The sequence below is a fragment of the Lissotriton vulgaris genome, chromosome 7, assembly GCF_964263255.1.
Source record: "Lissotriton vulgaris chromosome 7, aLisVul1.2, whole genome shotgun sequence".
NCBI lineage: Eukaryota > Metazoa > Chordata > Amphibia > Caudata > Salamandridae > Lissotriton > Lissotriton vulgaris.
This window is the reverse complement of record NC_141695.1, coordinates 448,434,065-448,446,734: the sequence shown is the minus strand read 5'-3', so window position 1 is coordinate 448,446,734 and position 12,670 is coordinate 448,434,065. Positions and strand designations below refer to the sequence as shown.

Genomic DNA, 12,670 nt, shown 5'->3' with positions numbered 1-12,670 from the left:
GATTACAAAATCGTTTTGAAATCATTAGCTCTCTGATTAGAATCCTTTTTGCCCCAACTCTTAGGTAAAGAACAATTGGATTTTGTCAAAGTTCGATCTATCAATGATAACACATGTTTCTTTTTTATAGCATTTCTAAATCGTCAAATCTTACAGAATCCCTTGTTGCCATAACTCTAGATGCCGAGGAGGCCTTTGATAGAGTTTACTGGGCCTTCATATTTCAGACTTTAAAATGGTTCGGTTTTAGCCCAAAAATCATCTCTTTGATCTCTTTATTATATTCCAACACTAAGGCCACCATCTTTGCTAATTGTCTGACATCTTCTGATTTTACTTTATGTAAAGGTGTGAGACAAGGCTGTCCTTTGTCTCCTTTCCTTTTTAATTTAGCCTTTGAACCTTTTTGTATAAAATTCGACAGAATCAATCTATCAAGGGCTACTCCTCAAAATATTTACCGATCAAATTAGCTGCCTATGTAGACGATGTTCTTTTATTTCTCTCCCAACCCCATACTTCCATGCCGACCATTTTGAATGAAGTTAAATCATACTCCTTAGTCTCAGGTTACAAGTTAAATATTGACAAATGTGAAATTCTGCCCCTTTCCAAATATACTTTTAAGGAATATTTTTCCTTATCTAATTTTACTTGGCGGCCCCTTCATATAAAATATCATGGTAATTGGTTTACTTCTTTCCTTAAATCATACATTCTGCCTAATTTTAATAAATGTATTGAGAAAATTACTTTCCTTACGACCAAGTGGCACCCTCTGTATCTCTCATGGCGGGGTCGTCTTGACACCATTAAAATGATGTTTACACCTATTATTCTTTATCTTCTTTCTAATATACCAATGACTATTCCCACAAAATGGTTTCATAAAATAAATTCCACTCTTATCTCTTTTCTATGGTTGAATAAAAAACCTAGAATGTCCTTATTAAAGTTGTTGCGTCCGAAATCTGAAGGGGGTGTTTGATTTCCTGATTTTTCTAAATACCACAAGGCATTCTTACTGAAACATCTATCCAGATGGTTGTCAACTTCATCGCCTGATTTCCCCCGTTGGGTACATTTAGAGAGTTCCTTCTTTTCCCCATTTTCTTTTCAAGAATATCTAACTTTGACACGGAAACCGCAAAACTTACACACACCTGTTATTAAACATTCATGTAATAGCTTGAATAAACTTCTTCATATTGAACCACATAATCTACATTCATTTCTGAACTCTTCCATATGGCATAATAAACTCTTCTGCATAAAAGGAAAATCAGTTAATTGGAAAACCTGGAGAGATAAGGGCATTCTATGGATACATCAGTTATTTGAGAATAATTATTTTCTTACTTTTTCCAAAACACGTTCCCTATATCACCTACCATTATCATTCTTACATACATTTTTAGCCTTATGCTCTGCCATACTAGAGTCTTATACACACTTTCACACCTTGCCTCTTGCTCCTGTACCATTAGACCACGCCTGGCTAAATATCATTTCCAGATCACTGAAGGCCTCTTCCCTATACTCCTGTTTATTACCCCCGTTCTTACAGAGATCCAAAACTAAGGCTGAACTTTCCTGAGAATTTGATTTAGGCATATAATTGCCCATAACCATTTGGAATAAGATTTGGACGAAAATTAAGAAGTCCTCCAGGGCAGCCAGCACTACACAAACTCTATTTTTTATTATTCACAATAGATTATTATTAACTCCTGTTTCCTTACACAAAATGCATTCTAATAATCCTGACACTTGTTGCTCTTGTTCTTTCCCACAAGCTGATCTTCAACATCTACTTTTTTCATGCCCACAAGTTCTGCAGTTTTGGAAAGAAGTCTGGTTCCAAATCAATTCTATCTTTAAAACTATCGGCCCCCTGAAATTCGCCAATATTATCCTAGGCAGCCTGGCTAATTGTTGGAACAAACTAAAGTCACAAACACAAATCATTGATCTACTGATTGCCACTGCTTTTCAGCAGAAAACAAAAAATTGGAATGATTTTTCCAAACTTTTTTACTTAGCTTGGTGGTACTGTCATAATCACAGACTTGACACAACTTTTGTTTTTCCCATGACCCTGAAGCCAAAACGATCAGCCGCGGCCGGTTGTAGGTGTACCTGCAGGGTGCAGGGTGGGGGGTAGTAATGTATGGATTACAAACTTTAACGGGTAAGTAAACATATCTATACTAAAATTATAAAGAAAGAACTTGCACCTTTAGGCAAGGTAATCTCGGGAACCACAGCGCCAATCTACACACCCGATATATCTTTGAAAATGTCAGGGTGTGTAGATGGACATAGGTTATATAAATTAAAAAAAAAGCAAAATAAAAAAATTAATTTACAAAACAAAGTAGTCCCCTGAAAGTAGCGCCGGCCGGGACCTAGCGCTGGCCGCGACGCGACGTGCGTCATGATGAAGGAGGAGCGACGGCGTCAGGAGCGGCGGCGTCATGGAGGAGCGGCGGGCGGTGGTGCAGTGGTACAGTGAGTAGCGGCGGCGATGACATGAAGAGGCGGCGGTGCAGTGGTGGTGACATGAAGAGGAGGAGCGGCGGGTCAGGTAAGAAAAGTAAATAGTCGGGGCGGGAGGGAGTCGGGGCGGTACTCGGGAGGCTGGAGGCGGGGTGGCGGGAGGCTGGAGGCGGGTTGGCGGGAGGCTGGAGGTGGGGGGGGGGGAGGGAATAGGCGGGTGCACCGCTCGACAACATGCTGCCCCAGCCACCTTCTGGCCCCGGGCTAAAAATGCAGCCCCCAGCCACCTTGTGCCCCAGGCAACGCTGGGGCGGGCTGCTAGTAAATAAATAAAACGAATTTCGTTGCGCGCACTGCATCGCATTTGGTTTTGCAGTGCACACAACGAAATGTATTTATTTATATGTTTACCTACCTGTTAAAGTCCATAATCCATACATTACTACCCCCACCCTACCCCTCCCCCTCCACATGTCACCGCCCTGCAGGTACGCCTTCTACCGGCCGCGGCTGAAAACGATTATTTGTATGGTCCCTTGTTACAACGTTTTTAGACAAGTGTGCCAAAAGCTTCTTTCCTCCAATACCTTCCATCCAAGAAGTTGCTTTACCACCTTGATATGTTCAAACGTAACCTTATTTTTTTTAGTATAACTTTGTTTTATTATACAGGTTTATTTATTTTTAATTATTATTCTCGTTGTCTACATCATAGATCTTTTCATATTATGTATTCACATGCCTTGATGCCATTGTTAATATGTAAAATAATATTTTCTTTTGATGATATGTCACTTGTTATATGATGATACATTTTATTGAATTTCCAATAAAATTTCTTTTGAAACTTTCAGTCCCGATAAGGTGGAGAAGACTACATTATTAGGGTCCCTGGTCCTGTTTCACTTACCCTGGTTTGGGATTTCGATTTGAAACTGCACCTTTTCCTGAGACTCTACCTTGTCCTGTGAGGCCTCTGCCATGTTGGGTGCTTCCAGATGACTTGTTGGGCCTTCAATTGAAAAAAACACAAGATCATTAGTAAACAGTTGATCACTTGAATGGACATGTGTCTTTCCTGATAACCACGAAATGTCCCATCAAAATGAGGGGTAAGGCAGAAGCATTTAAAGCGGATTCACCCTGCTTCAAATTAATCACAGATAAGTGAATCACAGGGGAGTCAATGCACTCTTATGAGCGGTATGTACACATTTGTATCCACCCACGTGAAAGTCATGGTTTCCCACAAACAATTTATTAAAAGGACTCTACGCCACTGTTGGTTCTAATAGTGGCACTCTACACCATTGAGGGTTCACCCACATACACTTGGGTATGTGGTGGGCTCGATCTTGAAAGTATTCAAGGGAGCTGTTTGTGGTGTTTTTATTCAGGGCTCTTATATCTAAAATTGCCTTGGGGTAGTCGAACCTAAAAAGTCGGGTTTAATAAAGGATTTTAAATAGCACCCCAGGCAGATTGAAATACATAGGTGATTTTCATGGGGCTCATTGTGTGCTCCAGCATCTCAGGTCTACGTTTCCGTGTTCTAAAACGCCCAAAAAAGGTAGGCTGGCTTTCTTCAGACCCAGCTGCGAGAAAATCCATTTGCGGCCCTATTTGGGATATTATTATTCTTGTTTGGTTAGGATCCTATTCCCAAATCAGTGCCACATTACTCACAATCACACATTCTTAATTACATGTCACACTTATTTTTACACCACTTCCTGGGGGACATCCCCAGTCATTTATCTGCTTCATGTTGTGTTCCCCATGGCAGACCCCATTGGGGTGATAGGATAATAAGAAGCAGGGGACAGGAGAAGCGCCTAGGAAAGAATACGGTCCGGACCTTTGACGAATGTGTGACTATAAGGCCAAACTACTTCGAGCCCTGGGCTACTGAACAAAAGTTTGGGCCCAGTCACTTATGCTTAAGATGCCATTATTTACATTGTTGTCCTCCAAATTTGGGGTCTTCTCTTTTCTGCTGGGTTGAGTTTTTTTTCTTCCCGTCTCCATAGCGGGGGCCGCTTCACTGGGAAATTAGAATAATGACCGACACGCAATGCCATGGTGGAAGTTACAGTACTTATTTTCCAAAAATAGACCCCCAAAGCGAGAATGTGTTTTTGGAAACTATAAATTCACCCACACGGATGCGCCTGGAATTGTTTCCCAGCACATGGGGCCTTGTTTTCATTTGTTATGTCTGAGGCCGCTGGGATGCACGTGGTCCATCTGGACTGGTAAAAAGCCTGCTGGACAGTGCTTTGGAACGATTCCTTAAATATTGCGCCCCTTCAGATGCCACATGTAAACCAGCGAGTGCCCCAGCAAATGGGTTTTCCAATAACACACCTGCGGATTCCCCTACCAAACGAAAAAGGACATCCCCAACCTGTAAATGGGCAAATAGGTCAGCCCCTAATTGTTGGTGGCTGTCCCATAGCCACCGCCTCTACAACTAAGAGTAGTTTGACAGTCAGGTACAAGTGCATGGCAGTAGCACTGTAATCAGGCAGGTAAAACCACCGATTTATAGTCGGTCGGAAACCTGTCCGAGGTAATGGCGGTCAGACCCCCTTCGTAATGAGGCCCTTAATGACTGCCAGGTCCACTAGCACCTGAATTTTCCTTCAAATTCAGTGCTAACTGTGAATACATTTAGTGAGAACATTATAGAACCTGATGTTTGTGAAAACACTGACTATAAACACGTGTGAAACTTACAACACATATAGACCTATATGATCTACGTTAAAGTGCTCTATTCTGAGAATTTCTTTTAGTTCAGACATTCCTGAAAAGTTTAATGTAAGATCCCTCATCTAGGTTTACTTACCTTTAGGTGAGATCGTGATCTGTGTCTGCTCTGTTTCACTAGCCTTTTTTTTGTCCTGCAGAATCACAGATTGGGTTGCTTCTTTTATGTAGGTTGTTGCACCTAGAAGAGAAAAAAAGCACACAATGAGTATATTTTTGAATGAACATATGACTATTTTCTTGATCATGTGGCTGCTCAAAACTTTCTTGTATTCCAATGACACCCTACTGCGGCGCATAGCTCTGAAGCAACTCTGTTGAAGATGCATCCAAACCACATCATTAACTTACCCACTAAAGTGGTCCTGTAAACTTTTGTCAATTGAATAAATTAATTTAAATATATAGAGCACAGTCAAGAGCTCACCTTCCTTCAGATTAATCAGGTGAAATGTTTTCAGAAAATGATTTTTAGCAATGAAGGTTAAAAATACATTTTTGCACCAGAAAAATCAACTCTAGTAGCTGCACCCTCTGGCACACACCACGTGGTGCCTTCCAAACTGATTTTTTAGTGTGCAACGTGCTACCATCACTAAATCACAATGTGAGCAGCACGACATGACTATTTCCGCCCATTGTATTCTATTGTATGTAAATCTTCAGAATTCCATGGAGTTAAATTACACCCACCCCTATTTACAATTTCATGACCCCAAACCTGCATTTGCATCCATAAAGTATAATAATGGAATTTCTTGCAGGGAAACGGTGTCAGTAACAATTTGGCCAGAAAAAGATTTCAGGTCAAAAAAAAAAAAAAGAAAAAAAAAAAATATATATATATATATATATATATTATATATATATATATATATACATATATATATATATATATATATATATATATATATATATATGTGTATATATATACACACACACATATATATATATATATATATATATATATATATATATATATATATATATATATATATATATATATATATATATATATATATATATGTTTACTGAAAAAAACAAAGTTTATAGGGACGTTATAGTTAGGAAATCGAATTTAAAATAAATCTTAGAAATTCGCAAAAGAAAACAAAGGTTACAGGGACGTTATAGACCCCATCCCTCGGGGCCCGGCCGAAAAAGGATGGGTGCCCTGCTGCCTACCCTGGCACCCACCAAATCCATGTTGGGGATAGTCCCAATGCCCCCTTGGCCCCAGCCGGCTCCACGCAACCAGCAGGAGCCAGCATTTTTCCCTCTCGCAGTGAGCAGCTAAAAATGCTCTTCCTTGCGGGTGGTTGAGTGAGTGGCAGTTTAAATGTCTCAATGGGTGGGTAAGTGGGTGTGTAGTGACTGTATTGGTGAGTGACTGGGGTTCTGAATGGCAGCATGACTGAGTGACTGGGTGTGTAAGTGGCTTTAGGTGTGAGTGAGTGACTGTTTGAGTGGGTGTTTGGTTAAGTGAGTTGGTATGTGAGTGGCTGTATTGGTGAGTGGCTGTAGTGATGCTGAATTTTACTGTACAAGTGAAATCTGAGCCTTAATATATTGTCTTTGTAACCTTTGTTTTTTTAAGTGAATTTTTTCAGAATTTTATAATTCTATTTCCTATCTATAACATCCCAGTATCCTGTTATTTTCAGTGAATTTCTAAGGTTTTTCAAATTCTATTTACTAACTATAATGTCCTTGTAGCCTTTGGTTTTTTCGGTGAATTTCTTTAGTTTTTTAACTAGTAGTAGCATTTGCAGAGTGGTGGGAAAAGGGGTCGGGCCTCCGAATCCTGCTGTGTCGGACGTCCTGGATATAACAGGAGGGCTTCTGGGCCATCAAGAACCCTGAGCATCCAAGAAGGCTTCATCCCCCAACTAGTAGTGCATCAGGAGGTGCATTTGCAGAGTGGTGGAGAAAGTGGGCGGGGCTTCCGGCCACCTCTTTGCAATCTCGCTATGTGGGACTTACTGGAGGTAACAGGAGGGGTTCTTGGCCAATAAGGACCCTCATCATACAAGGGGACTTCATCCCACAACCAGCAGTGCGCCAGGAGGCGAGTTTGCAGAGTGGTGGAGAAAGTGGGTATGGCCTCCGAAGTCCTCTCAGCAATCGCACTGTGTAGGACTTACCTGGGGTAACAGGAGGGCTTGTTGGACCCAAGGACCTTCAGCATCCAAGTAAAGTTAATCCACAACCAGCAATGTGCCACGAGGTGTGTTTACAGAGTGGTGGAGAAATGGGGCATGACCTCTGAAGACCCATCAGCAGTCCCATTATGTGCGACCTCCTGGAGCTAACAGAACAGTCTGTTGCCCCCCAAGGACCCTCTGGAGCCAAGGTGGACTTCATGCCCCTGCTAGGGGAGCACCAGAAGGCATGTTTGCAGAGCGATGGTGAAAGGGGGCGGGCCTCCGTGACTTGCCCGGGGCTTTTTAATTTTGTATTCATTTATTATGGCAGGGGGGCCATGTGGCCCCCTTCCCTGGGCCAATTTTGGCCCCCGGGACCCCATCTCCCATGGTCAAGCCAGGCCCCAGGACCCTCCCAGGCCGATTTCGGGTCTGGGGACCCCTTTCTCCGGGGCCCAGCCTTTTTATTTATTTTATTTGGATTTATAATGCGCATGGCTGCCCCAGTAATGGCGTCCCAGCGCAACCAGAAACTCAAGAGAAAAGGCGAGAGAGCCCAGCCTAGCAACTAACATTTGAAAATGGGAATAGCCAGGTTTTTATGGTTTTGCAAAATGCTAAAAGATTGGGCATAGCTCTAATGCGCACTGGGAGCGAGTTCCAGAGCTTTGCCGCTAAATAGAGGAAGGAATGACCCCCTGCCCTCGCTCTATGGACTCGAGGAGCCCGGACAAGTGCAAGGTCGGCAGATCTCAATGCTCGCCCAGGCACATAGGGTGTCAACAAGCAGGAGAGCCCGCCCGGGGCTTGATGCGTCAGAATCTTATGTGAGATACACAGCACCTTAAACTGAATGCGTTTCTCGATGGGCAGCCAGTGAAGCTTAGGGAGCACATGCGCTACCGAGCAGGATCTAGGTAGGGCCATCAAAAGGCGTGCTGCCGCGCTCTGGACCCTCTGCAAGCATTGAATACTGGCATTATTAGCGCCCAAATACAGAGAGTTGCTGTAGTCGAGTGTGGAGAGTATGGACGCCTGAACAATGGTTTGACGAACTCTAGGTGGGAAAAAGTCAAGCAGGGGTCTCAGCCCTCGCAAGAGCCCGAAACAGACAGCAGCAACAGCTTTTGTCTGTTTCTCAAATGTTAGTCCGTTGTCAAACCACATGCCCAGTTTTTTCACAGCCTCCCTAGGTGACGGAGTTGATTTGAGACGGTCAGGCCACCACTGCTCAGACCAGAGCTCCAGATCCTTGCCAAAGAATAGGATCTCTGATTTACTGGCATTTAGCTGTAAACAGTTTGCCGTCATCCAATCTGAGATAGCTAGTAAATCTTCCTTAAATGTCTCCAAGTTAGCACTGCAATTTTTGGAGAAAGCAATTACCAACTGGGTGTCGTCGGCGTACGACACCAAGGACGGTCCCCTGCCTTTATCCACCTCGGCCAATGGTCTCATATATAGATTAAACAAAAGTGGGCTTAAAATAGAGCCCTGTGGTACCCCACGGCGCAGAGCACATTCCTGGGAGTGAAAAGGTGGTATTGAGACCTGGAACGTCCGGTCTTCCAAAAAGGATCAAATCCAGTTCAAAGCCCCATCCCTAATCCCAACTTCCCAAAGGCGTTCAAGGAGAATTGTATGGGACACCGTATCCAAAGCGGGGCTTAGGTCCAGCAGGACCAAGGCCGCTGAATCTCCCACATCCAACCTACTCCGAATAGATTCCGACACTGCCTATAGCGCTGATTCAGTGCTATGCCGAGGTCGGAACCCATGCTGTGATGAATCAAAAATAGTGTGCTGTTCAATAAATTGGGATTGCATAGAGTTGACATGCGCTTCTACCAACTTGGCCAAAAAAGGTAGCTGAGATATGGGGCGATAGTTGGCCGGATCTTCTGGATCAAGAGTGGATTTTTTTATTAAAGGAATAACTTTGGTGTGCTTCCATGCCCTAGGAACAGAGGCTGATCTCAAGGACAAGTTAACCACTTCTAGGCACACAGGAGCGATCGATGAGTGGGGATGACGGAAATAAGTTGATGGCAATGGGTTATAATTTTTTTATTATGGGGAGGGTGGCCATGCACACCCCCTCCATCGCAGATTTCAGTCCTGGGTCCAACCTTTCTGAAATGGTGGAGGTAGAACGTGTAGCCCTCCACCAAGGGCCAATTTCAGCCCATGGGACCCATTCTTTGGGGCCTGGCCATCTCTGCTGAGTGTTCTCAGGGCACCCAGTATGATTCACACTATGTTATGTGATGAAGTTTAGATCGTGAAAATCTAAGTCCTTTTGAGAGTCAATGTAGGCTTGCAAAACCTCCTGTTGTTTTGTTTTTAATGGTTTGAGTATTTTTTCTATGCCGAAAGTTGTGTATGTTTTTTATGGGAAATTGAGCACAATGTTGCAACCTGTGGCTGTGATGAAGACCAGTGGAACGCGTTGGTCATTACATTTTCTTTGAAACTGACACACTGTGTGCGGGCCCTTCTATCTTGTGCACATATAAGATTTGCTGTTGTAAATTGTAATTGGGACTGCCACCTGCTGCCCAGCACCTGCCCCTTCAGGTGGCAGTGGCCTGTATCATTGCGGGACTTCTGCGAATCAATATATGAATATATATATATATATATGATGGTATTTTTCAGAATTTATTCCGTGATTTGATTGTTTTACAATTACAACTACAAGAGTGTTTATATTATGCATTTATGCTGCAAAAGTTTTATGTCGAACATTCTATGAGATAGTCTGTTTTCCCTCTCAGGGCGGTCACATGACCATTCTGGGAGGAGGGCCAGAGGCGGAGCACTTCAGCACTTTATAAGCACTGTTATTTGCACTAATGCCTTGCATGTGAACAAGGGCTGCAAAGCCCGAAACGCGTCATGGTTGGGTGATTAAGGAAAAAACAGGAAAATAAATAACTTACCTGAAAGCTGTGGTCTGTCTCCTGCTTCACCGGTCCGGTCGGATCGGAGGTGGTGTTACGGAGTTACTCTTCAATATATATATATATATATATATATATATATATATATATATATATATACATATATATATAGCTGCAACACCACACATAGTGGAACACAATTTGGACTACCACAATGCACTAAAGAAAAGAGTACGGATTGAGGTAACACCCGCAAATCAGCACTTGACTGGATATAAAGGAATGGATGTTTGAATATCCACTACAAAGAAATGCAACTTTGAAAAACAATCAAAGTGCATTATGGGCAACGAAGTTCCTAAGCCCAAGAGGTATGTAGAGATCTATTTTCAAACAGTGGTGGACTATGTATAGCAATCATTGCTGCTCTATGATTAAGCCTTACCAGCCGAAGTGCATCAGAGATAATTAATTGGTTGCCGCTTGGAGAAAGAATGAAAGCTTCTTGTGGAGAGCTGTGCTTCAGCTTTTTTCTTGTGTGGAGTGCATATTGGCGGGCTGGTCCGTACCCGCTGTTGTCAGAAGCAGCCCTGTAGGGTCGGTGGCTCCCCGTAGGAAACAGTATGTATATATATATATATATTACCTACTGGCGGTCGCCAGTAGGTATATATAGTTAGGACCTAGTTTCCAAAGGAAATCCGCAACTTTCTATTGGGAATAACTTTGGCGCCAGTTGATAAAGATAGCCCGCTCCGCTCCGCTCCTTCCCTGAAAGTTTTGGAGGGATTCGTCAAGTGGGGGCTGAGAAAAAAGGGGGGGCCCAAAACGTGGTTTCCCCATGTTATTTTCCATAGGACGATTAGACATGGCTACAGCCCGAACCGCTGAACGGAATTACACTAAACTTGGCAGAATGGTAGGGACTGGTGCGCAGTACGCCCTTTTGTTTAAAAGGTGTACATCCCTCCAGTAGTTGTTGAGAAAATTGAATTTGAAAAAATGTATATACCTATAGGCGCGCACCGTACGCGCACGGGTCCGCGTACCGTACGTGCACGTACATACACGTATGTGCGCGGACCTTCGCGTGCGTGAGCTGCATGCATATTGGCTGCTAATGTCTGTCAAAACTCCAAAACAGAAATCGTTGGCAGCCATCTAGTGCCTCAGTAGAGTGAGGCACAGGCAAGCAGAAAACCAAACGTCTAGAACTCAAAAAGGGGACAGGGTAGAAGCACCCTGACCCCCTAGGCCTGCTCAGGGGGTCCCACAAGGACCCCCCAGGACAAAATAAATGTATTTATTTATTTTTTTAAATCGCGGGGTGCGCACACCGTACGCGTACCTAAGCGGAGGTACGCGTACGATGCGCGTACCCCGTGATTTTTCCCAAAAATTATTTTGGGGGGGGGGTTTGGGGGTCCTTGTGGGACCCCCTGAACAGGCCTAGGGGGTCAGGGTGCTTCTACCCTGCCCCCTTTGCGTGTTTTCACCTTTGTTTCACTGCTTTCTTGTGCCTTGGTTCTACCGAGGCACAAGATGGCTGCCAACACTTCCTGGTTTGGAGTGTTGACAGACAGTGGCAGCCAATCAGCATGCCTTCCCGAGAAAGCAGCATGCTCATTGACTGTCAACACTTCTAACCAGGAAGTGTTGGTATCCATTTTGTGCTAGGTAGACCGAGGCACATGAAAGCAGAAAAACAAACATGTAGAAAAAAAAAGGGGGCAGGGGGTCCCACAAGGACCCCCAAGGCCCACAAGGACCCCCAAGGCAAAAATGTTTTTTTTTAAAAACCCGGTATGTTTAATTAAAAATTACCCCCCCAGGGGGAGCAAATCACGGGGTCATAGTGATAAAGAAGTGTGGGGGTGCCCAATCCCCCCACACTGCCCCGGGGACCGCCGCCCTATGGGGCAAAGCAAAGCAGCCTCCTCGCACATACTAGAGGCTCCTGGTGGGCTAGTTGCCCCCCCAGGCACCCCCAGTATGCAAGGGGAATTAGTTCCCCTTCTGCAAACATGCCCGGGGGCTGCGTTGCAGAGAGGTGTAAAAAAGGGTGTGGCATCATTACACCTCTCTGCAATGCAGCCCACTGGCTTATACTGGAGGTTCCAGGTGGGCTAGTTGACCCCCAGGGACCCCCAGTATGCAAGGGGAATTAGATCCCCCTCTGCAAACACGCCCGGGGGCTGCGTTGCAGGGAGGTGTAAAAAGGGGCGTGGCTTCATTACACTTCCCTTGGGCGTGTTTTAAGTTGGGGAATTAATTCTTCTTCAATCCAGAGGTCCCCTAGAGGGCAACTAGTCCAACAGGTATCTCCAGTAAGCGCCATGGAGCTGGGCTGCA

At 44.1% G+C, this 12,670-nt stretch overlaps 1 protein-coding gene across 4 annotated transcripts in view; it reads right to left on the bottom strand.

The window, feature by feature from the left end:
* The window catches only part of SSC5D (scavenger receptor cysteine rich family member with 5 domains), a 315,500-nt gene that overhangs the window by 196,078 nt on the left and 106,752 nt on the right, over positions 1 to 12,670 (bottom strand). For all 4 annotated transcript variants that reach the window (XM_086930468.1, XM_086930471.1, XM_086930469.1 and 1 more), the window contains 2 exons: positions 5,351 to 5,452; positions 3,410 to 3,511 (listed from right to left, as the gene is read on the bottom strand). In XM_086930468.1, the coding sequence (XP_086786594.1) occupies positions 3,410 to 3,511; positions 5,351 to 5,452 (204 nt within the window). The remainder of the gene's footprint in view (positions 1 to 3,409; positions 3,512 to 5,350; positions 5,453 to 12,670) is intronic.